This window comes from Spermophilus citellus, assembly GCF_964194105.1.
Source record: "Spermophilus citellus genome assembly, chromosome: 12".
NCBI classification, from domain to species: domain Eukaryota; kingdom Metazoa; phylum Chordata; class Mammalia; order Rodentia; family Sciuridae; genus Spermophilus; species Spermophilus citellus.
This window is the reverse complement of record NC_138198.1, coordinates 42,902,229-42,924,695: the sequence shown is the minus strand read 5'-3', so window position 1 is coordinate 42,924,695 and position 22,467 is coordinate 42,902,229. Positions and strand designations below refer to the sequence as shown.

The 22,467-nt window shown below is 61.8% G+C and overlaps 1 protein-coding gene, 2 long non-coding RNA genes and 1 pseudogene across 7 annotated transcripts in view; 1 reads left to right on the top strand and 3 right to left on the bottom strand.

Moving 5' to 3' along the window:
* LOC308631712 overlaps positions 1 to 22,467 on the bottom strand; it is an 895,537-nt gene that overhangs the window by 24,095 nt on the left and 848,975 nt on the right. The gene's annotated exons all lie outside the window — the stretch shown is intronic.
* LOC308631705 (large neutral amino acids transporter small subunit 1-like) lies at positions 4,844 to 13,295 on the bottom strand. The gene is made up of 8 exons (XM_081263155.1): positions 11,900 to 13,295; positions 11,352 to 11,396; positions 10,686 to 10,809; positions 9,891 to 9,994; positions 9,452 to 9,548; positions 8,222 to 8,371; positions 6,733 to 6,910; positions 4,844 to 5,712 (listed from the first exon to the last, which is right to left on the bottom strand). The coding sequence occupies exons 1-8, from the start codon at positions 12,163 to 12,165 to the stop codon at positions 5,657 to 5,659; spliced, it is 1,020 nt and encodes a 339-aa protein (XP_081119281.1). The 5' UTR covers positions 12,166 to 13,295; the 3' UTR covers positions 4,844 to 5,656.
* On the top strand, positions 11,058 to 16,349 carry LOC308631711. 2 transcript variants are annotated; one of them, XR_014018314.1, is made up of 3 exons: positions 11,058 to 11,389; positions 11,846 to 11,958; positions 15,379 to 16,349. It is a non-coding gene; the product is annotated as an uncharacterized lncRNA (long non-coding RNA). The 2 variants fall into 2 exon arrangements; XR_014018315.1 differs by lacking the exon at positions 15,379 to 16,349 and adding an exon at positions 13,722 to 15,117.
* The window catches only part of LOC308631575 (kelch domain-containing protein 4-like), a 42,089-nt pseudogene continuing 39,589 nt past the window's right edge, over positions 19,968 to 22,467 (bottom strand). The window contains exons 10-12 of the transcript XR_014024320.1: positions 21,341 to 21,740; positions 20,488 to 20,610; positions 19,968 to 20,352 (exon numbers count right to left, since the gene is read on the bottom strand). The product of XR_014024320.1 is annotated as a kelch domain-containing protein 4-like (transcript). The remainder of the gene's footprint in view (positions 20,353 to 20,487; positions 20,611 to 21,340; positions 21,741 to 22,467) is intronic.

Here is a 22,467-nt window from a genome sequence, read left to right as displayed (position 1 = left end):
AAGCCTTGGACGGAGCCCAAGATACTTCTGGGGGGAGGATTTGCCTGTTCCCTGGAGACAGGACCAGATGCACGTGGGCTGCAAGATGGACGCTGAGGCCAGGCCCAGGAAGAGGGTGGGCTGGAGGTGGGGCAGGCCTGCGGGGTGCAGGGCCAGGCGCCTCTCCTGGGGCCGAGGTGTTCTGGTGCCAGGGTGTGGGGCTCCACACTGCATTCTGTGTCCAACACACATGGGTCCAATCCCACCTCTCAGTTCCTGTTTTCTCAGGTAGGCTAAGGGATGTCTAGGGGCCCCATTTTCTCCGTAGGGTGGGGCAACATCACCCATCTCCCCATGTACGACTGCAGGGTCAGTTCACTTTCTCAGGAGCGACCAGTGGGCCCCACAGGTTCTGGACGAGGTGCTAGAGGGTGGCCTCTGCTGCCCACCCAGCCAGCCGTAGACCTGGGGGAGCCCCTTGGAGGCTCTGCTGCGGCGCCTCAACCTGGAAGGGGCAGGGCTTGCGGGACTCTTCCCTGCAGTGCGCCTACAGGAGCTGGAGGGTGCTCTCCACTGTCACCACCCCTGCAGATGTTTTGGAAGCAGGTGGAGGGCTGACAGACTCTTCAGGGGGCTGGGAGGCCCTGCCCAAGGCCGGGAGGACCAGAGTAGGTGCTAGTTTCCCTCTCTGGGGTCCTGGGGACAGGGAGGTTCCTGAGTCTCCCCACTTGCTAGAGGTCAGCAGTCCACACTCTCAACCAGGACCTAGTCCTACTGCCCACCCCCAGCCTCATGCCTGCTGACAGCTCAGGCCTGTGCGGGCTTCGGACAGCGCCCCAGGTGGGGGCTCCCCATGCAGCCCTGCTACCTGCCCGATGGCTGTGTGAGCCTGGGGGTCCACAGGAGAGGCCCGCCCAGTGGCCCCATCTCCTGCTCTGCCCATGGGAGCTGAGAGTAGCCCTGAGGCCCTGGTGCAGCAGGCCGGCTCTCTCCACCCACCTCCATCAGCAGCGCTGCCTGGGGGGACAGGCCCAGCTTCTCCAGGTGGCTTTGTGGACAGTGTCCAGACCCTTCACATCAGTGACAGTCGGGGAGCTGGGCAGGGTGGTGCTGTTCCCGTGCTGTTCACACCTAGTCAGGGCTCTCACGCTTCTTGGTGCCTCTCCTGTCACGCTGGTCCTAGCAGCGGCTGGGCTTCCTGTGCACCTGGATTCCGTGGGCTGAGTCCTCAAAGAACAGGGCTGGCTGACACTTGCTGAGGGACGGGCAGGGCGGTGGGGGCCTAGGACACCCTGCTCTCATTTCAGGGGACGCCTGGTAGAAGCCTCATGGGGTACACCGCAAGTCCAGCCCCAAGCCCTGACCCCACTCTTTGGGGAGGAGAGCTGCCCCTGCCTGGCACCAAGGACTCACGTCCACCGTCTCCCAAATTCTTCTAGTATCAGGGAGCCAGCTGGAGCTGGGGGGCAGGAAGGACGGTGGAGTGCATGGGCAGGGGTCTACACAGACCCCCCCCCTTCCACTCCTTTGTCTCATCAGTGACCAACGACACAATGCTTTTTTTTTTTTTTTTTTTTTTTTTGTGGTACCAGGGATTGAGCTCAGTGACACTCAACCACTGAGCCACACCCCAGCCGACTACTGAGCCACACCCCAGCCGTATTTTGTATTCCATTTAGAGATGGGGCCTCACTGAGTGGCTCAGCACCTGGTAGTTGCAGAGGCTGGCTTTGAACTCACGCTCCTCCTGCCTCAGCCTCCTGCTGGGTTTACAGATGTGGCCACCACACCCAGTGAGACAAAATGCCATGAGCAAACTGGTTCAGTTCTTCTCCTTCCCCAGAGCCTGGAAGGAGCCTGAAGCCTCGGGACCCACCGGCCCCTCAGGAGAGGCCTCCCGAGGGCCCTTTACCACACCCCCATCCCTGGCCCCATTCCCTCCCCTCACCTGGAACTGGAGACCCTCCGAGGCCTGACAGTTTAGGGTGTGGACATGAGGTGTGCCCTAAAGCTCCAGTGTCCCTGCAGGGACATCCAGAGGTGTCTAGTCCCTGGGGCTCCTGAGCTCACCCAGGGTGACTGGACTGGCGGGTGGTCACTGTTGGCAGGCGGCCATGGCTGGAGCTGGTCGCTGGGGGCAGGCCCTGCGAGGGCACATGTGCCCCGCCGCCCCTTCCCGGGGCTTCCTGCAGAGAGCCGCTCTCCTCTCCTCCACCAGGCCCTTCCGCCACAAGGGCCCTGGCCGTACCTTGGGCAATGGAGTCGGCCATCTATGGACTGAGGCTCTGTTCTGTGAGCCCAAGTAAACTTTCCCTCCTTTAATTGTTCTTGCCGGGCATTTTGGTCACAGAGAGCTAACATGTGGCTGGAGCAGGGACCCCCAGTGAGACATCTCCATTCCTTGCGGTAGTTCTGCAGGAAGTCTCTCCTTAAAACCCGCTGTTTCCCTTCTCAAAACCCCTGCCTCGGGCTGGGGATGTGGCTCAAGCGGTAGCGTTCTCGCCTGGCATGCATGCGGCCCGGGTTCGATCCTCCAGCACCACATACACATACAAACAAAGATGTTGTGTCCGCCAATAACTAATAAATAAATATTTAAAAAAAAAAACAAACCCCTGCCTCGCGCCTACCCAAGCAGCCCGCCCTGCCCTGCCCCAGGAGGGGGCGACAAGTCCACCAGGCCAGCTCCCACCCAGTTCCTCCGGCCAGGCTGGCCTTCAGGGTCCCTCTCCAAGGTCAGCCCACTCCCTCCTGCAGGGTCCTGGGGGGGGGGTCCTCCCAGGGCCGAGGACTCTGCCCGTCCAGGGCTGGTGAAGCTCTTGAAGAGGAAGCCAGCACTGCCACCCAGCTCTGGGCCGCAGGGGCACCTGAGGGGTAGTGGGGGGCCAGTTACCGGTGCCAGGGAGCAGCCAGGCTGCTGGCCGGAGCCCATGTCCTGTCCTGCGAGTGGACAACATAGGCAGGGTGAGTGGCTACCTGCTGACCAGGCTGATGCCAGGCTGAGAGGAGCGGGGCGAGGGGAGGGGCAGGGCTGTGGGGCAGTGGGGGCTCTCCACTCCCACATGGTGCCTGAGGGAATAGCTTGAGGGTCTAGGACTGGTGTTGTCCCAGGGAGGGCCTGCCCCTCCCCTAGGTCACCTGGGAAAGGGGCTTTCTCCTAGCCAGCTGCTCCTGAGGACATGGGTGGGGATTGCTCAACCTGGGCCACTGTCCAGGCACACGGGGTGTTAAGCTCACAGTGGACGTCATCAGGAAGTGCCGCAGGGCAGGGGGTTTGGCAGCCCCTCAGGAGTGCCCAGGGCGCCACCCCAGCAAGAGGGGTGTGGCTGCTGCTGGAGAATGGCCACCGCAGCTGGGGTAGCCAGTCGCCCACTGGGCTGTCACCCAGAGAAGCGGGGCTCGTGGCCAGTCTCCTGCCCCAGGTGGCGCCAGGGCTGGTGTCAGGGTGCCGAGCTGCTGTGTCACCAGCTGCCTGTTTCACTGTGTCAGGGCTGGGGGCCACATAAAAGGCGGACCAGGAACTGCCTGGAGGTGGGCAGCGGGACCGGCGTGGACAGGCCCACTTCTTCATTTCACAAAGTGGAGGGAGGGCACCTGCCCAAGGCCTCTCTGTGCCCATCTTCTCTGCATGGGAGGCACCTGCAAGTCCCGCTGCATGAGGAGGCAGCCAGCCCAGTTACCCTAATGGCAGATTGGGCCTGTGACCCAAGCCCTACACCCTCCCCACACCATTCTTGGACAAGGTCCCCAGGTCCCCAGAGCAGGTCCTGGCCCCAAAGGTCGACACTGTGGTATGCCCCCTCCCTCCCCTTGCCTGGAATCCCCCATCTGGGTGCACCACACCAGCACTTTGGCCCCCCAGGCTGGGCCCCTCCACCTCAGGGCTCCCTCAGCTGCAGTCCCTGCCCTGGTCCTGCCCTGTCCCTGGCTGCCTTCCAGCCTGGCCACCCCAGGGTCCCACACTTGTAAGGTCGTGACATCCCCCGCACCTGTCCAGACCCTGATGACTGTGAGAGCGATATTGGGGGGGACCTGGAACATCCCAATACCCAATGTGGCCCCAAAGAAGAACACAGAAGCACCAGCGATTTTTAGAATCTCAGTCGCATTTCTTTAAAAACAAAAAGACCCCACAAATAGAACTCCCCACCCCACCAGCCCAGTGTAACAGGTTAGCCATTAACACAGAATAGAAGATGTACCAGCCACGAGTCACTAGCTCTGTGGACGCCACAGTGGATGGCCAAGGTGGCCGATTCAGACGCGGTGCCAATACACCACGGCTCCAGCCGGCCACCTGAAATAAATAAACACGGTGCCAACCATACCTCCGCGTTAGTAAGTGTTAGGGGACAAACAGAGGCTGTCAGGCCAGGGTCTGCTATCCCAGGCCCTGCGGACTGTCGGCCATGCCTGGCTGGACAGCAGAGACTTCCCAGATGGGCCATGGTCCTAGTATGCTCCTGGACACTAGCCGGCAAGTCAGAGTCAGCACCATGGACACAGGCCCCAGAACCAGACGGACCCCTCTGACCTGCCTCGCAGGTGGGGGTCCCACGACCTAGCCATACCGACCTAGCCATACCGCACCCCAGGAACACGCTGCACCCTGCCAAGTGGCTGGCACTGCCCTCCTCCTGGGAGGGGGGGTCAGTGGTCTGAAGCTGAGGTTGAGCTCCCACTGCAAGACAGGAGCCTGCTGAGTTCTTCTCAGGCCTCAGAGTCCCTTCAGTCTGACCTGAAGAGAGGAACCGCTCTCTGCGGGTGATTTGCAGGGACTTCCTGACAGCTCAGCAAGAACAGTGTGGCCAGATGTGCTGGCCAGGCCTCAAGTGCCCCAGGGCACAACAAAGACAAGGCCCACCGGAGGCAGAGAGAGGAGAGCCCAGGAAGGCTTTGCTGTCTTCTGAGAGTGGGATGGGGCACGTGAGGGGAAGTCGAAACCCTGGCCACGGGGGAAGCGAGCCCAAGGGCTGAAGGGCTGCTGTGGTCAGTGGGAGGCAGAGGCCGGGGTCCCCAGCCGTGCCTTGCCTGCCTTCCTGGCTGTCCCTAGATGCACACAGCCCCATGGTCAACCCCAGGGACAGGCAGGGCTGGCTCTTGCTGCTGAAGGTTCGTTCTCCAGGGTTCGCAGGGCAGGAGCCATTTCGAGACTTTAAGGCAAAGACACAGCCAGGGCTCTTCTCTCTCAGCCCTACACCGGCGCTGGAGGGAAGAGGGCTGGAGCAGCTGGAGGTGCGCCCGCAGACAGGCACTGCCATGCCAGTGCAGGTCCTCAGTGCTCTGTGCAGCCACAGCATCGGGTCCCTTGGAGGCACAAGGCACTGTCGAGATGTCTCCCACCTCCTCCTGACCTCTCTAAACAGCAATCAGTTGGTGGCACTGACCTGACCCCAAATTTAAGTTGAATGCAGATGAATAGGGAAGGGAGAAGGCGGTGGGTCCCATGGGGGGGGCCACCAGGCCTGCCCCAGCTCACTGCTGGCACTGTGCCCGGGAGCCACCAGGGACATCCATCTTCCAGGACACCATTCGTACCAGAGTGTTCACAGCTGCTGTGGGTGCCGTCCTGGGCAGGGACGGTGAGGGGACGAGGGAGACCGGGAGCTGCTTTTCTGAGGGCGAGTTGTCTGCGCGTGGCCTTCGCGTGCTCCCTGCCAGCAGCGTCTGCCGCCAGCTAGGTCTCCTGCGGGACCACCTGCATGAGCTTCTGGCAAAGGACGGTCGTGGAGACTGCGGGAGAGGACACAGAGTGAGCGCGGCCAGGCCTCGGGCTGGGCCAGGCGTCCTTCTTGTGGAGACGAGGACCCACAAGCCCAGCTCCCACCTGACCTGTCCCCACACCGTGCCAAGCTGCAGGAGGACAGGAACTCCAAGTTTTGTGTGGCCCTCCAGACCGTGTGGTCAGCACTGGCGCCTCCCCAGGGCCTCCTGGCCAGCAGCACATTCTGCAACTCTCCGTCATGCCAGACTGCCCGGGCCAGCAGGCGAGGAGTGTGGGAGCAGGTGCAGCTGCCCACCCCAGAGCCCTGTGACTGCACAGCAACCTGGTGGCCTTGCCACTGTGCGTGTGCCCGGCCCACACTGCCCATGTCACCACTGTGCCCTGAGAACAGGCTGCCTGCGAAGGGCCCCAGGAACCGCCTGGCACTCTCTCTCCTTTTTCTTTGTGGTGCTGCCTGGCCAGCGCCCCGCCCCCCCACCCCCAGCCACTTCCAGGGCCACCCTGGCACTTTCTACGCAGAACCTGCCTGGGGAGGGAGACGGGTGGTTTCAGAACAAGGTTTCTGTCTTAAGTCTGCTCTGGGTGTGACCCTGCGTGAGATTCCACAGGGACCCAGGCTGGAGGAGAGTCCTGCTCAAATGATGGGTGGCTCAGCCCTTGGTGTGGGTCTCCTCGCCTGCACAGGGGCCACCCTAGAATCTTAGCTGGCAAGGCCCGCCGGTGCGGACTCTCTCAAGCCTGGCCTTCCACACGGGTGAGGACAGGGCCCACTCTGATGTGGACCACCCCGGGCCTGGCGCCTTCTCCTGCTCTGCCCAGGAAGGTCAGGCAGTGTGTCAAGGCTGGTGAGTGACAGTGGGCACTTCTCTGGCAACAGCAGCCTGGTTCTTGGGAACCCCTCTTTCTGAGATGAGCTGCTGCCCAGCTCTTGAGCTGGGAGTAGGTGGGTGTCCTCACCACTGACACCCTGCAGTGGCCAAAGGCCTGGCTGATGCCAGCCCATCTCGGCCAGCAGCCTGGACACTCACAGATGCCCTGGAGGAGCCACTTGGGCTTGTTCTGCCACCAGACCCCGAGGAAGTAGACAGGCAGCCCACTGAGGATGATGGCGAAGCCAATGCCACTTTCCACAGGTGTCTTCCAGAAGGACACGGCGATGAGGAACAGGCAGGCCAGGATGAAGAAGACCGGCATGGCCAGGTTCACCTGGGGACAGCACAAAGCAGGGCGTCAGCATCCGGGCCTGGGCTCCTCCCGACCACCACACCCCGCCGAGTGACCTCCACCAGCCCACGGAGAGCTCCAGCCCATGTCCTGTGGCCAGCGGCGTGCCACCCTGGAGCCTCCCTGGGATCTGCGCCCGCCCCACCCACAGCCCCGGCCAGTGCCTGTGCTGACAGGGCAGGCGCTGACTTGCACCTTCCGCAGGGTCGGCCCCGGGGCACGAACTGAGCCCACGTCCGTAGCACTTCACCCCGGCCCTGGCACAGGCACCAGGCATGGAATGGCCCCAAGTCAGCAGAGGAATGAAAACAAGCAGCCGGGCTCCGGGGGTGGAGGGGGGCTGCTGGTTCCCACATCACAGACGCGGAGCCTCTGGGAAGGCCTGGCCACCCACCAGCAAGCAGAGTCCTGCCTGCTCAGAGGGCCCTTTGTGGGTGGACCAGGCACTCCTGCCCCAAACCCGCGGCCTGCAGACAGGCTGGGGCAGAAGCCGGGGCACAGGGAAGGCGGGGGCCGCAGAGGCCTGGGCAGCAGAGCCAGCTTCTCCCGGTCTGTCTGTGGGCGGTGCCGACAGGCCTGTTCTGAGAGCTCTGCTGTCCTGCACCCACAGGCGGCCAGGCTCAAGGGAACCGACTCCACGACAGTGCCCAGTCCCCTGGGAAAGCGTGCCCGCAGGACCTGGTGCCTGCACAAAGCCCTCCTGTGGACACCTGCCCCAGCTGTTGGGCTGGTCCCTGTGAAGGGTGGGGTGTCTAGCTGGCCACTCCTCCGACAGCCTTCCTGTGGGCCAGCCTTCCTATGGGCCCTCGTCAGGTGGAACATTAACCATATGTTAAAAGGTGCTACACTGGCTACCTGAGCTCCCAGGCTCAGGGCAAGGGGAGACCAGGGCGTCCTGGGCACTAAGTCACGGGGCTCCCTCCAGAGAGCCAGGCTCTTCCCCTCTCTAAAGACAGCTGGGGTGGGGTGGGGACAGGTCAAAGCCTGTGGTAGGAGCCAGTTATAATGACCTAGTACCAAAGGGAGCTGGCCGAGTGACAGGAGCTGCTGCCAGTGGCCACCTGTTGCTCCCAGGACTCCCAGTTGCCGTGCCCCCTCCACCACTCATGCTCACGAAGCTGACTGCAGTTCCCAGAGCCCTCCAGAGGGCAGCAATGCCCTTTTGCTGGGGGGAGGTGGAGACTGGGAGGCCGCGCGGGTCCCACTCCTGCCTCAGGCTCCTCGGGACACTCCAGCCTGCTCTCTGCCTGCTCTCTGCCTGCGGCGCTGGCTGGACCCACCACCAGTACTCACCTTGATGGGCCGCTCCAGCTCAGGCTTCTTGAAGCGGAGCCAGACCATACCGATGATGGCCAGGGCCACGCAGAGCCAGTTGAAGAAGCTGAAGAAGTTGATGACGGAGAAGATGTCTTTGGAGAAGGCGTACAGCAGGGTCATGACGCACTGCCAGGAGAAAGGGGCTGGCTGAGCCCTGGGCAGGGCCATGCCCGATCCAGGGAGGATCGTGACCAGCCTCAGCCTCCAGCACATTGGGGTCGTGTGAGGTGCAGAGAGGCCAGGAGAGCGATGGGCTTCCAGGACAGTGGAGGTGCTGCCCACAGAGCAAGCACAGATGCCTGGACCCAACGCTTCTTGCACACCTTGCATCAAAGCAGCAACCTGGAACTAAACTATGCACCCACCAACTGGGGATCATAGTAAGTACAGAGTCCCCACGCTACACAGATGGCCGTTTCAAAACCAAGGTCAAGCTGGCCCTTTAAGCATGTCCAGAACTTCTGTGATACTTCTCTCTTTAAGAGGTGGAGCCTAACCCTGCTCCCCGAGGAATGGCACTTACGGACTCACTTTAACAACCAGGCCCAGGCAGCAAGGACAGCAGACCCGGCCGGGGCTAGGCCACAAAGCACACGGCCGTCTTGCTCTCTGGATCACATGTGCAGCGGGAGCCAGCGTCCCATCGCGAGGGTGCCCAAGCTCCCTGTGGAGAAGCCCGTGTGCCCACAACCTTTGGCCTCCTGTCCACAGCCCCTGCCATGCCCTTGGAGGGCAGCATGCCAATTGCAGTCATCAAGCTCTGAGACCAAGGTGGGCAGCCCCCGCTGGCGCTGCAGGATGTGGGAAGGTAAAGGCTTTGTGCTCTGGGCCCCGGGTTGGGTGGCTGTCACACAGAAGCAGAGAACTAACAAACAGGCTCAGAGAAGGAGAGAGAAAAGTGCACGGTGGATGCATGCCCAAGCCCCAGAGGTGCCCGGACAGCCTCGGCAGTGGGACTGTCTACACCAGCACGTGCTGCAGAGTTAAAGTGCCTTCTCGGTGCCCGGGGCCTGGCTGACTAGAGCTCCCAGCCCCTGCAGCATCCTAGTCATGATCCGTGGCTCAGGGACAGTGGCCCTTCCCTGGCTGTCCCAGTCCTGCTCATAAGGTGGCGCTCTGGCTGCTCCAGAGCCCAGAGTGCCACTGTGTACGCCTGGACAACACAGGTGGCGGGGCAGAGGGTGCAGGGCTGTGTGGCAGGCTTACCGTGAACACAAGGGACGGCATGGGTGTCAGGAGCTGTGGGTGGATCATGGACAGGATCGAGGGCAGGTGGCCTTCCCTGGACCCCACGAAGAACAGCCTGTGGACAAAGCAGTGAGCAGTCAGGCCCACGACCCCACCCGTGGATGGAGGTGCCTACAGACGGCTGAAGGGTGGACCGCACCCAGCAAGTTGGGTCCCAGGAGCAGGGGCAGGAGCCCTGGTGGCCTCCCTCCAGCCCTCCTGGTGTTACTCCTGCAGTCCAGGAAGGGGCCTGCAGGACCCAGCAGTCCACCAGCTCCAGGGAGGGCGAAGGCAAAGGTCACACTTCCGGCCTCCCTGTCACCCGACCTCTACACGCCAAACAGGACTCCAAGCACAGGCTGCAAAGCAGAAGAGGCTGGCAGCCGGGCGACTCCCTCGACCCCAGGCGGGCACTCACCTGGAGGACGTGAACAGGGACCCGTTGACAGAGCCGAAGCAGGACAGGCCCACAAAGACGGGGATGATCCAGGACATGACTCCCAGGTGGTAGTTCCCAAAGTCCTGCAGGGACACAAGGACGTGAGCCCTGGGACCTCACCAGGGCCGACCCAGGACCCACTTGGCCTAATCCTGGCTTGTGCACACACAGCCATCCCTGGGATCAGTTCTGGACTGTGGGGACAGCTCAGGACAGTGGCCCTTCCCTGGCTGTCCCAGTCCTGCTCACAAGGTGGCACTCTGGCTGCTCCTGATGGCAGGCCCTCTGGTGGGCCTCCCTGGGTTGCCTGGCCCTGCCCAGCTGGCCTCTCGCCTGACCAAGAGCAGGTGCGGGTCTGGGGACGAGGATCTGCCTGCCTCACTTGGGGACTCTCACAGGGCCTGGTGAGTGGGTCTCTGCAAGCGCGGGATCTGAACCAAGTGAGACTCAGCCACAGCAAGGACACCCTGCTCCTCCCGCATGGGAGGGCAAGGGGCAGGAGACAGAGGCCAAGGACACAGCCCAGGGGCAGTCTGTCCACCTGACCAACCGCAGACACGCTGATCATGGTGGAGGCCGCCTGGCGTCTGTGGTTTCATCGCAGCCAAGGTTGAGGAGGACGCCACGCCCCGGCCAGCGGGGGAGCCCTCCTGTGACACCTTCCAAGGAGACTGAGGACAGCCGCACGGCCCTTCCAGGTAGGCGAGAGGCTGACATGCAGGGACAGCCTGGTCTCGGGCTCTTGGACCCCGGGGAGGCGGGCAGCTGTCTTACCACGGCCACAGCCTCGGATGTCAGCATCTGCTCAGTGGTCAGCGTGGTGAAGTAGGCCAGGTTCGTCAGCACGTACACCAGGGTGACGATGGGGAGGGAGATGATGATGGCCAGGGGCAGGTTCCTACAACAGGGAGGGGCTGGTTGTTGGAGCACAGCCCTGCGTGTCCCCACGTCTCAGCTGGCTTCTCGGGCAGGGGCCAGCTGCCTGGGCCTGGGGAGCCGGGCCACCTGGCTGGTGGCTCCATCTGCCTGCCTCGTTGCCCCTGATGGGGTCCTGTCTGAAGGCCCACAGCCCTGACCAGTCCCCACCCAGGACACCCTGGGGGCCAGGGCTGAGAGCCACCTACGGGGGCGGGGGAACTTCATACACAAGCTGGAGTGGTCCAGAGGACAGAGGGCCACCCTTTGTGTACCTGGGGCTGCCGAGGGCATCTAATGCAGGACAGGTGTCCCAGGGGCACATGTGGTCCACTCCCAGGGCACGGCTTATTCCAGTTCACACAGGTGGACAGGGGCCCAGAAGCCAGCCCCGCCCATCACCCTAATTGTGAGCACCTGGCACAGCTCCCCAGAGGCCGAGCCGAGCCCACCAAAGGGTTTTGGATGGAACCAGCTTGTCCCTGTGACTTGTCCCTGTGATGTCTCCTTCACCCCTCCACGTACCTGTAGGGGTTGATCATCTCCTCTGTGACAAAGTTCAGGTAATTCCTAGAAATCAGGTTTCATTATGTCACCCCACAACCATTAGGAAAAAGATACAAACTCAGCAGGGAGCCCCCATAACCCCTGCGCGCCCCCTCACTCCACCCATCAGAGCCAACCCCGGTGAGCAGGGAAGGCCAGGGCCTGGGTTCCAGGTGGGATCGCACTGCGTCTGCCCAGTGGGGCCTGGGCGCACCAGGGCGGTCACTCCCACCTGCTCCTGCTCTCCCGCATCCCTGCCCACTCACCTCCCTCTAGCACCTTCCCACCTGCTGGCCACAGAGCTGCAGGTCCCAGCTGGGGAGGCTTCAAGCCTCTACCTTGTGCCTGTTCCGAGGACACAGAGAGGGACACATGCTATGGAGGCCTCAGGGGTCCTCTCACGGCCCTTCAGGGCGGCCTGGGGTTGGGATGCCCTTGAGAGGGCTTCCAGTGTCTGTCCTGCCTGTCCCCAGCTGCACACTTGAGTGCTGTGAGACCGTGAAGCGGCCAGACGTCCTGGAACCTACCATCCTCCGTAGGCAAAGAGGCCACTGTACAAGGCCAGCACGATGTTGCCCACGTCCAGGTTGGTGCCTTGGAAGGAGAACTCTGGGTTCAGATTAGACACGCCACCTGGCAAAGACCACGAGGGAACGCTGGTCAAAGGATGCCAGGCAGGGCCCTGCCGGGAGGAGCAGGGCAGGGGAACAAGCGGATGCGGGGGCCTCTCCCTGCCACCACCTGAACAGCCTGCTGAGCCCCGGCAGAAGAGAGCTGGGCCCCTCCCTGACATGGAGGGGCATGGCCTGGCCAGAGCCTGGGCCACTCCGAGAGAGGACAGGCAGCTCTGCAGACTTGGTCACTGCTGCCCATTTGGGTCAGGGTCACCACTTGGCTCAATGAGGGTGACCACCCCATTGGCCAAGGGACCCCAGTAGGATGACAGGAGAGAACACTGGGTGGACCCACGAAGGGTCCACTTGTCATTCACCCACCTGAAGCCTGTGCTTCAAACGCAGCACAGGACCTCCTACAGCAGACACTGCTGGGGCCCCTTGGAGGGTGGACAGCACTCCTGTTGGGGGTCCTTGTTCTTACAGCGCTCTGGACCTGGGAGTCTCCCGTAACTGGGCTGGGAGGCTGCGGACCCACCTGCCACCGGGACTGGCATCCTGAGAAAACCTCACCCAGCCCCGGGGGACAGCCTCCTGCTCTCCTGGTTATACTATGGTCAGCAAGCTGGCTGGACCCTGTGGGCTGGGGACAGGCATTCAGGACAGGCACTTTCAACAACGCCTCAGCTGAGCTGCCCACAGCCCCTCTAGGTTCTAACCCACCTGCTCTCCAGTGGAATATTCTGGAGTACCTTACTTCTGAGGAACCCAGCCACATTCCCAGCGCCTGGACCCAGACACTCTGCTGGGAGGGAGGGCATCTGTCCTACCAGTGGGGAAACTAAGGCATGGCCACGTGCCAGGGGTGTGAGGATCTGCCAGCCTGAGTAACACCCACCCACAGTGCTATGGCAGAGTAAGCCCCAGGGACTAGGGACACATGCCTGCCTGCTGGTGAGCAGCACTGGACCAAGCCAGCACACAGGACACTTCAGATCCCTGTTTTACCAACGGGTCACCACCACTGCCCTCCAGACTGGACAATAGCAGCCTCTTACCCACTAAGGACAAGACATGGGGCTGGGGACATGCTGAGGTCTCCTAGTCAGAGCCAGATACCTGCAGCCCAAGACCTTGGTGACCCCAGTGCCCATGTGGCACACCACTCTGGCCACCAGCTCAGGGGGCAATCATCACTCAAGATGGTCCAGAGTTCCTACTACAGGGCAGGACTTCCTGGGACTCGGCTCGACTTGGTGGCCTGAGACGGCCAAGCGCACGCTGGACCAGGTCCTCCCAACCAGCCATGTGGCTCTGTTCCTGGGACAGTGTGGCTCGGCCACCCTACCAGGACCTCCCCTGGAGGAGACGGCTGCCCAGGTGCAATGGGACAGTACCCCAGACCACCTAGCCTTGAGCACAGCTGGTCAGCTCCAGCTTCCCACCTGCCATCGGGTGGGAGATAGTGGGAGGGCAGGGTCAAGTCCCCCGGGAGGTGAAGCTCTGCCAAAGATTGTTGGCGTGGGCCCCCAACTGACACTGAGGCCCTGGAGGCTGGCTGTCCTGCCTGACCATGGACTGAGGGAGCATGGGGTGCAACAGGAGTCCAAGGACCTCAGCAAGCAGCAGAGCCCAGGAGTGTGGCCAGTCTCCGTCTACACTGGATACTGGCCCAGGAGGGAGGCCACAGCTCCACTGGCCACTTGACCAATCACAGGCTACCTTCTCTCCACAGGTGCCATGGGGTGGTACTAGGTCTGCTGGTCTGGACCCCGAGCTGTCCCTGGGCTGGGGCTGGCACGGCCTGATGTGGTTTGGGGGTGACCGTACAGAGCCAGGGCTCTACCTGCCCCAACTGTGCTGCTCAGCCACAGCTCTGCTCAGGGAGGCTGGTCCCTGCCCTCTCCAGGGCAGCCAGAGGCGGCAAGGCCACCCACGCAGGGTGGCAGCAGTTCTGTGGGAGGCTGGTGCTGGCCCCAAGGAGAAATGGGAGACACGCACCCTCCTGAGAAGATGACCCCAGAATGGCAGTCCCACCCCACGATGCCTGGACACTTTCCAGGTCGCCACAACTGGGTGACACAGAAGGGTTCAGGTCAGAGTGGCTGCTCAATGTCTGAAACGCCTGGCGCAGCCCCAGGCTGGGTCACACTGGCCTGTCCCCCACTGCCCAGGCCAGGCAGAGGTGACTTCCACAGCCTGCCATGGATGGAAAGGACTGCGCTGCCAGCTCAGGGAATGGACAGAAAGGACAATGTGGACCCAGCAGAGCTGGGTGCAGGCCTGGTCCAGCACAAAGCAGCTCCTACCACACTGAGGTGCAGGGCCTCACTGCCTCCTCTCCTGCTCTGGCCGCCCAGGGGCAGTGACTCCGTCCCAGGCAGTTCCTGGCTGGCAGCCTGTAGCAGCCCCTGAAGTCCCTCCCCTGGGTGTCCCCATCCCCACCCATAAAGCGCGCCTTCCTGAGGGGCTGGAGGAAGCCGAGGCACAAGCAGCGCTGAGAGCCCAGCAAACCAGAGGCCGCGTGGCCCTGGGAGCTGGTGGGGCCTGAGAACTGGGGGAGGGTGGGCGTGTGCAGAGACCCAGGAGAGAGGTTTCAGGGAAAGAGTCCAAGTCCCTGTCACACCAGTGCAGCCATGGGAACCACCCACCCCGGGGGACAGGGAACTGCCCCTGCCCTCAGATTCCTCCCTGACAGATGCCGGGGAGGGAGGGTTCCCTTGATGGCCAAGTGCATAAGGGAATGGGACTGAGAGTCAAACTCTTCCCACCGGGGACGTGGCCAGCCCTGTGGCCCTGACTCAGGACAGAGGCTCCCCATGGCCACTGTGTCCCCCGAGATCTGCTTGGCCCTCGTGTTGAGGAAAGCCCTGGCTACAGCTTGCCAGGGCCCAGGCCTGGGAAACCCGTGATCTGGAGATGGCCAGCTCTGAGCTCACTCCTGTGCTCGGAGGTGGGGGGAGCCTCAGAACCCCACCAGCCAGGCACAGCCCAGGCACACTTGCTGCAGGGAGGGGACCTCCATCCCTGGCAGCAGGAAGGCCACGCTTCCACTGGGGACAGCTGCCATCCTGTCCCTCACTCTGCCTCTGGGCTCCAGCACAGCGGTCAGACAGAGGAAGGCGCTGAAGCGCGAGACTTGCCGCCGGAGGGCAGGGGGAGCCCTATCTGAAGAGATGGTCTGAGCGGGCCAGTGAGGGCTGCAGTGGGACCCTCAGGAATTAGACAGGTGTCCCCACCATGTCTGGCAGAGAGACGGAGGCAGATCTGGGGCAAAGCAGCCATGGGCTCAGGGACGCCTGGAGCCCCCCAAGCTGGAACCCTAACCCTAACCCTCCCCAAGGACTCTGGTTTCAATTTTTTTTTCTTTTCTTCTATGTCCTCCCCTGGAGACTTGGGAAGGACGGTCCTGACAACACCTTGACTTTGGACTTGAGACCTCCAGGACTATAGCAGATGGGCATCTGAAGTCCATAGAAGCAGCCCTTTTGCCTTAAGATGAACATCGGCTGTCGCAGCCACCCAGTGCTGGGGGATCCTATGAGCCAACAGGCCAAGGTGCCCCCACTGTGTCTCGGACATGCCACCCTAGTTCTGGGCAATTCCCTATCTGGAAGATGGGCTGACCCTTGGCTGGTGCTGGGTGGACACTGGTGGGGCCTCAGACTCAGGGCCTCCATTGCTCTGTGTGGCTGCTGGCTCAGCGGGCTCAGGAGAAGGCGCAGTGCTGGCCACCCCAGGGCTCCCTCTGCCTGTCCCCTGGCCTGAGTGCAGGCCCATATCGCTCTGCCTTCGCCTTAAGTCTGGGAATGCGGACACTGCAGAAACCTGGTTCTGGGGATTACGGCTGGGACCAGATGGCATCTGTCCACCACGGTGAGTGGCATTGGCTTCTGGAAGTCTAGGAGCGGGCATCCTAGACTTGGCATCCGCGGCCCTGGCTTTGACTCCCAGCACCACACGTAGGTGGAACCAGCCCCTTTGCCTAGAGAGCAGCTCTGCCCAGCAACCCTGAGTAGGAAGGCCTTCCCAATCCACAGCCAAGGGCAGTAGAGGGCCCCTGTCAGGGCCATGGCAGTGACCGCCCCTCGTCCTGCTCGGGCTCCCCAGCCTCCATCCTGTGCTGACTGGCCCGGGGCACTGGAAGCCCATCTTCCTGCCCTCTGATCCCACCCTGCTGGCACAAGTGGTACATGTGACTTCCACATCTGTCATTCCTGTGGTGCAAGGACGCACTTCAGAGCTCTCGAGGAGCACCAGCGGGAGAGCGGCTCCCTGGGCAGTAGCTTCCTTAACCACAGAGCTTAAAGTGGCCACAGAGACCCCATGAGGATGCCACATGGCCTGGCACTCCTGTCTCCAGGGCCTGGGTCACCCGCTGTGGAGGTCTGACCCTGAGTCTGGCATGAATCCAGAGGATGCCTGGAGGCCCTGGGCAGGCCATCCCCATTCTAGAGTAACCCAAGTCCGCCAGAGCCCCCCTGTCAGACCGGCTCCCTGGACCCCTGTAAGGGGGGGCTGGCCTGGGGGGGGTCCCTCTAAGTTTTGCTTTGGCAGCCTGAGGCTGAGCAGTGGCTGTCTTCTTCTCCGTGAAGCCCCTGGACTATTTAGGATTCACTTTGAGGATCCCACCCCCTGCTGGCAGGGGTGGCCCCGAGCGCAGGTCTGAGGAGGACCGAGTGGTGTCCCCAGCTCAGACGATAGAGCCCTGAGACTCCTGCAGCTGCGGTTGGAAGTGGGCTTGGGAGAAGTGACTGAAGGCAGAGAGGACAAAGGGAAGTGTCCTTATCTGTGGAGACCCCAGGAGGCTCGCTCTCTCCACCAGGTGAAGTGACTGTGGGCAGGTGCCTTCTACAAAGCTCAGGTGGCCCCTGGCTGGAACCCGCCCTGCAAGAAGCTGCTCTCAGCATCCAGGACGTAGGGTCCCACCCTGGCCACCCTAGCCGGACTCCCAGGTGCTCTGGCCCCAGTGGGAAGCCAGCAGGAGCCTGAGCGTCAGGTAGAAGGGCGGTGGTGGCTTCTGGCAACCTCTCAGGCCCTTTGGGAACAGACCTGGAGCTGGACTCTCCCAGTAAGGCCGAGGCCCCTGCACTGTCCCCAGCGGTACTCAAGGACAGGGCTCGTGACCCTGCATGCCACCGGACTGGGACACTGCACTTCTCGGAGCCTGGGGGACCTTGCCACCTAAGAGCGCTGTAGAACACTCACTCCACAGACCAGGAGTGCCACACAGACCCGCGTCCCAGCCCCCGGCAGGTGACGCAGTGGGAGTCGGGCCCTGGGTGGGCAGCACTCAACCTCCAGGACACCTGGCAGCGAGGGGGTCTAACCCAGACTGCTCCCGGGAGGCGCGTGGAGGAGGAGAAGGGCTCTAGGAATGCCTCTCTCACCACCGTCCACCCAGCCTAACTGCTGGAGAAAGATAAGCAGGTCCCGCCCTGGGTGTCAGCCACAATGGCCCCTTGTGCCTCCCCAGCAGCAGTGCGGGGAACGGCCCTCCTTCCCACTCCCACCCTGGCCGCCCGCTCGTGTTTGGGAACAGCCTGACCCTGGGCCAAGGCCATCGGGCTGTGTCACGAGTGAGGGCCATCTGACAAGATGGCCGAAGGCAGGTGGCGCCCATGCCCCACACACTCGTCGGCCACCCCCTCCCTGACGTGGTGCCCTGGGCTAACCTGCCCCAAGCGCGGACCCCATGCTGACTGCCTGCATCTGAAATGCCCATCTGAGCCGCGTGCATCCCGAAAGCACTGGACTAGACCCAGAGGCAGCACCCTGGCCCCGGCCCCCGCCCAGGGGCACCCTGGTCCTAACAGCCACAGATCAGCACTGGTCAGGACGACAGAGCCATGCAGCCGGTCACCTGGGGAGAAGGGACATTCCAAAGGGTGTTTCTGGGCGCCCCACCTGCGTCCAGAGCTCTCCTGCTCACAGGTCATGGGAACCCCAGCCCAGGGGGGCAGGGCCAGTGGGGAGGACGGGTGGCCAGGCCTTCCTGGGTTCGTGACCTTCCCCCAGAGCCAGGAACAGTCAGGACCCTCTGCGGCCAAGAACCCACAGAGGCCAACCTCAGCACTCGGTGTGTGTCCAGGGCCTGTGACCAACCGAAGGAGGACTGTCTGATAAGACCTTGCAGGTTCTTAGCTACGGAACATTCCACAGCCTGGAAAGGAAGGGGGCGGGCCCGCAGCAAAGGTGCAGGAGGTGGCAGGCGTGTCCACAGGACAGACTGAAAACAGGCTCTCTCTGGTGCTGTGGTATTAGGGCTGGTGCTTCCACTTTCCCCAGTGACTGCTGTGTCTTTAAGGATGACATAATCAGACCTCAGTGACCAGGTGCAGCTGGACGAGGACCTGAGGCAGAAGTGCCTATGGCACCGGGAGCTGAGCTAGGGTGAAGCCGAGTTAGGGTGGAGCCAGGGTGGAGCTGTGCTAGGGCCCCACAGCTCTGCCTCCAACTCCCGCTGCCTGGGAAAGCAGCGGTGACTGGAAAGGTCCTGCGGCACAGACAGGTGCAGACTGCAGTGGGGGCCGGCGCCTGACCTCTCCTTCCGTGGGAGAGAAGAGACATCCCCTCCTCAGGCAAATTCCTCTCATCAAGCCATCACCTGGTCCCAACACCCCATGACAGCAGACTTGAGAAGGCTTTCCGTGTGGCTCTCATTTAGTCACCTGAAACTGACAGGAGCTAGCTATTAACCTCAGGGGGGGCTTCCAGCCTTTGGTCCCTTAAAGGTTTTCTCATCAATGTTTGTAGTACTAGGATTGAACTGGGCACTCCACCAATGAGCTGCACCCTCAACCCCTTTTATTTTGAAACAGGGCCTTCTATTATTGAGGCTGACCTCAAACTTGCAAACCTCCTGCCTCGGTCTCCCAAGTGGTTGGGATTACAGATGTGGCCACCACACTCAGCTCCCTTGAAGTATTTCTAAGGATCAACTACCCAAAGTTCTTGCTTGTACTGATTCAGAGAGAAAAAACATGTCAAACTGAATAAACACTACTGTCACATCTAAAAAGCCAAAACCAAACCAAACTTTCAATGATCAGATTTCCAAGCTTAGCTGGTGGTTCCCTTCCATTTTATTCAACTCAGCCCAACCACCCCCTCAAGCTCATCTTAACAGCGTGACCTATGTGGCCAGCTCAGCTGCCCTCAGAAGAGAACAAGGAGCCCCACAGACCCGCTGCAGTGACCCTGCTGTGGACGTGCTGGCTGGAGCTCCCCCTCACGGGTGGAGGTGCCCCCTGCCAAGACCACCCTGATCTCCGTGGTGCACACTCAGCACGAGAAGACGATGGAAAAGGGGGCTGTTTCTAGCCAAGTGGGGCCCCACCCTTTCCCATCAGAACTCTGTGCTTGAGCCTACCTCTTGGTTAACTCTAGGGTGACAAACGGGTGACAGGGTTACGCTGCACCACAGAAACTACCAGGCCAGCACGTCACTGTGAAGACATTTGGATGAAAGGGAAAAACTGCACCAGCGTGAAGTCAAAGCCCAACTCACAACTCAACCAGACACAGGAAGCCTGGTCTCCAGCCCCGGAGCAGGCACTGGCCACCATGCTGGCCCACAGGCTTCCGGGCCAGGAGGCTCCACCTGCTCCAGGGCAGTGGTGCTGGGCAGGCAGGCCGCAGAGGCGTGGAGTCCTTGCTCTTGGCTTCCCTTCCTTGCTGTCACTCTGCAAATAGCCTGCGCCCAGGGAGGAAAGGCACGGGGGGGGGGGGGGGGGGCTTTGCCACCTGCTCCCCGAGAAGGCTGATGGTGGGCCCGCCGGCACCTGGAGCTCCCTCCCAAGACCCACGAAGAGGCTGCGCAGCAGGAAGGACTGGCCTGGCAGCAGGCCCTCCATGCTGAAGGCACTACGACCACATGAACACCACGGCTGCTTCATCCACTGCCAGGTACTGAAGACTCCAGTGTGACGACATGGGGTCATAGAACATTGGTGTCCCCTTGTGCAGAAGGAAAACCCCCTCAAAGAACACCTAGTCCGGGTTTATTGGAACAGAAACAGGCTGGCTGGGGTCCTTTCTGTGTGGCCTCACCCCGAACGCAGGCAGCCACTCCACCCACCTGGTAGAACCCACAGGAAGGCAGAGGCCTGGCCAGACTGCGGGGACGCTCCAGGCTGAAGAACAGGACTGTAGGCCTAGTTCATACTCAATTTATTTTAAATGACGCCTGGTGATGCTAAAGGGCCTCAGCTACCCTCAGTTAACCTCCAGCACTTTCTTCTCCAGAGTGTCACGCCCCAGGTTGTCCCAGGTGAGTTCCAGCCAGTACTGCTCAGTCCCAGGTAGATGGTCCATGCCACTGCTCCATCCAGGAGAAGGGGTGGGAAACACTCAGCTGTGGGAGCCTGGGCAAGCAATGCAGAAGACAGCCGTCACGTGCGGCTGCAGAGGCTGCAGCAGTACCGCCCTCAACGGGCGCTGGTTTACCTGAGGCTTCCTCAAGAGCACAGAACAAAGGCCGATCCCAGGGAGAACCTCACCTTCCTCCTCCTCGCCGGTCTCCTCCCCGCTGTCCTCGTCCTGGTCCTCTTCTCCCCCTTCAGCACCCTCAGCCGAGCTGCTATCCTCCTCTGAGTCCGTATCTTCCAGCCATTCCTGAGTTTCTTCAAAAACAAAAAGAACAGAGACTCACTGAAGCCTGGGGTGTCAGGAAAAACTGCACGCAGGAGCTGGCCAACTCACAGGACACCATTTTCTTATCCACAACTGTGACGTGAAACCCAACTCCCCTGTCCTGGACACCCAGGGCCAGCAGAGAAGAGACAGCATCTCCCTGGACTTCAAGAGCAGAGAGATCAGGGAACACAGAGGACGAGCAGACACCACTGCCTCCACGGACGTGGCCTGCTGAGTGACAGATGGTCCTCAGGAGACAGCAGCAGGGCCTGAACTTTGTGATCTGGTGCTCCCCAGACACGGAGTCCCACATCCTGTCTCGAGTCTTCATAAAACTGACTTGGGTCCCATGGCAGTCTGAGGGAAAACGGGGACCTGAGGACTCAAGGGGCCAAGGCAGTTTGGGTAACAGAGACAGGGCCACAGACTGAATGCTTGGGAGCTCCGGGACACAGGAGGGTCTGTTCGGCTGAGTTCCAGCAGAACCACTAGGTGCACCCACAGAAGTTTTGTCCAGGGCTGGTGTCCAGTGCCCTCTGCGGCCCACACCCAGGCAGGCTCTCAGGGTACCTTGGCCAGGGGCGAGAGCCCAAGTCCCCATGAGGCTCCTGGCTCAGGGCAGATATGGTGACAGGGGCAGGCGCACTGGAGACAGCCGGCCCAACAGCTGGCGTGTGCACTCCAGGTAAAGACCCCTGCCCCCCCACTCTGGCTTACCTGCATCCATCTCCACCAAGACTTTCCACTCTTCCATCTTATGGAAGTCGAGGCAATACAGGTCATTTAGAGTCACCTGGTGGTCACCGGCTTCAAACATACCCCCGTAGACATACAGCAGCCCATGCTTAATGGCCAGCATGGCACTAGAGCGTGGACAGGGCTCCACCCTGGGGCCAGCCTCCACAGCCCCATCCTCCTCCTCTGGGGGCTGGCAGCCTGCTGAGCCTGGGGCTGTGAGCACTTGTTTAATGGTGACCACGGTCCCATCCTCGGCCACCACCTCTTTGACCACCTCCAGGGGCTCGGGGGCACTGGCTGCCCCACGCTCCAATTCCCTGGCACCTTCGTGGTCCTCTGCTCTGGCCCGCCTCCGCTTCCTCTTCTCCGACTTGGGGCCCTGACAAGGGAATGAGAGCAGAGTGCCTGACCTGAGCAGCAGAGCAGGGGCGGCCCTGGCCCCCAACACACCACAAAGGACTTCTAGGGACAAAGTCCCACAGACATCCCTGTATTCTCAGGCAGCAGAGACAGTGGGCAGGCAAGAGTGGTATCTTCACAGAAGGCCGCCAGGCAGAACCCCAGCAGTGCCCTGGCTCCTAGAGCCCTGAAGGTAGCCTTGGGAAAGCCCACCAGGGCCAGCAGAGTGATGAGTGGGTCAACAAAACCTGCTGACCAACAGGTGCCATGTGGGAAGCAGAACCTGCAGTCCCAACACTCCCATGCAGCTTTGCTTTGGGCCTCCTTCCGCAGAACGACCATCTGCCCTGCCGCTGGCCCCTTAGACCTCACTGGAGCCTGCATGGACCCTTTTGCTAAGGGGTGGTGGTCATTTTCTCAGAGAACGCATCCTCCTGAGATGATGTCTGCTGCCATGTCATGTTCAGAAGTTCCAGCACCACTCTCCACAGGCCAACCCAGGGCAAAGCCACGCTCCAGGTACTCAGCTCACCATAGGGACACTGCTGAGAGTCTCACCTCGAGGAGCACCAGGGGGCCTAAGACCAAACAGTGAGGACAAGACTAACCAGCCCTGGGGTCTGGGGAGGAAGCTCTCCACCCAGCAGAGGCCCCACGTGCAGAACAGCGTGTGCCACTCACTCCGTCAGACCTGTGACAGCAGTGTG

Coding starts and splice junctions, on each gene's coding strand:
- LOC308631705 (XM_081263155.1), bottom strand. CDS start 12,165: ATGTCAGGGAGGGGCCCAGCTCTCTTCTGCCGGGGCTCAGCAGGCTGT. Junction 11,397..11,899: donor CTCTTTGCCTACGGAGGATG/GTAGGTTCCAGG, acceptor CCTGATTTCTAG/GAATTACCTGAACTTTGTCA. Junction 6,911..8,221: donor AGCTGGAGCGGCCCATCAAG/GTGAGTACTGGT, acceptor TGCTGTCCCCAG/GTGAACCTGGCCATGCCGGT.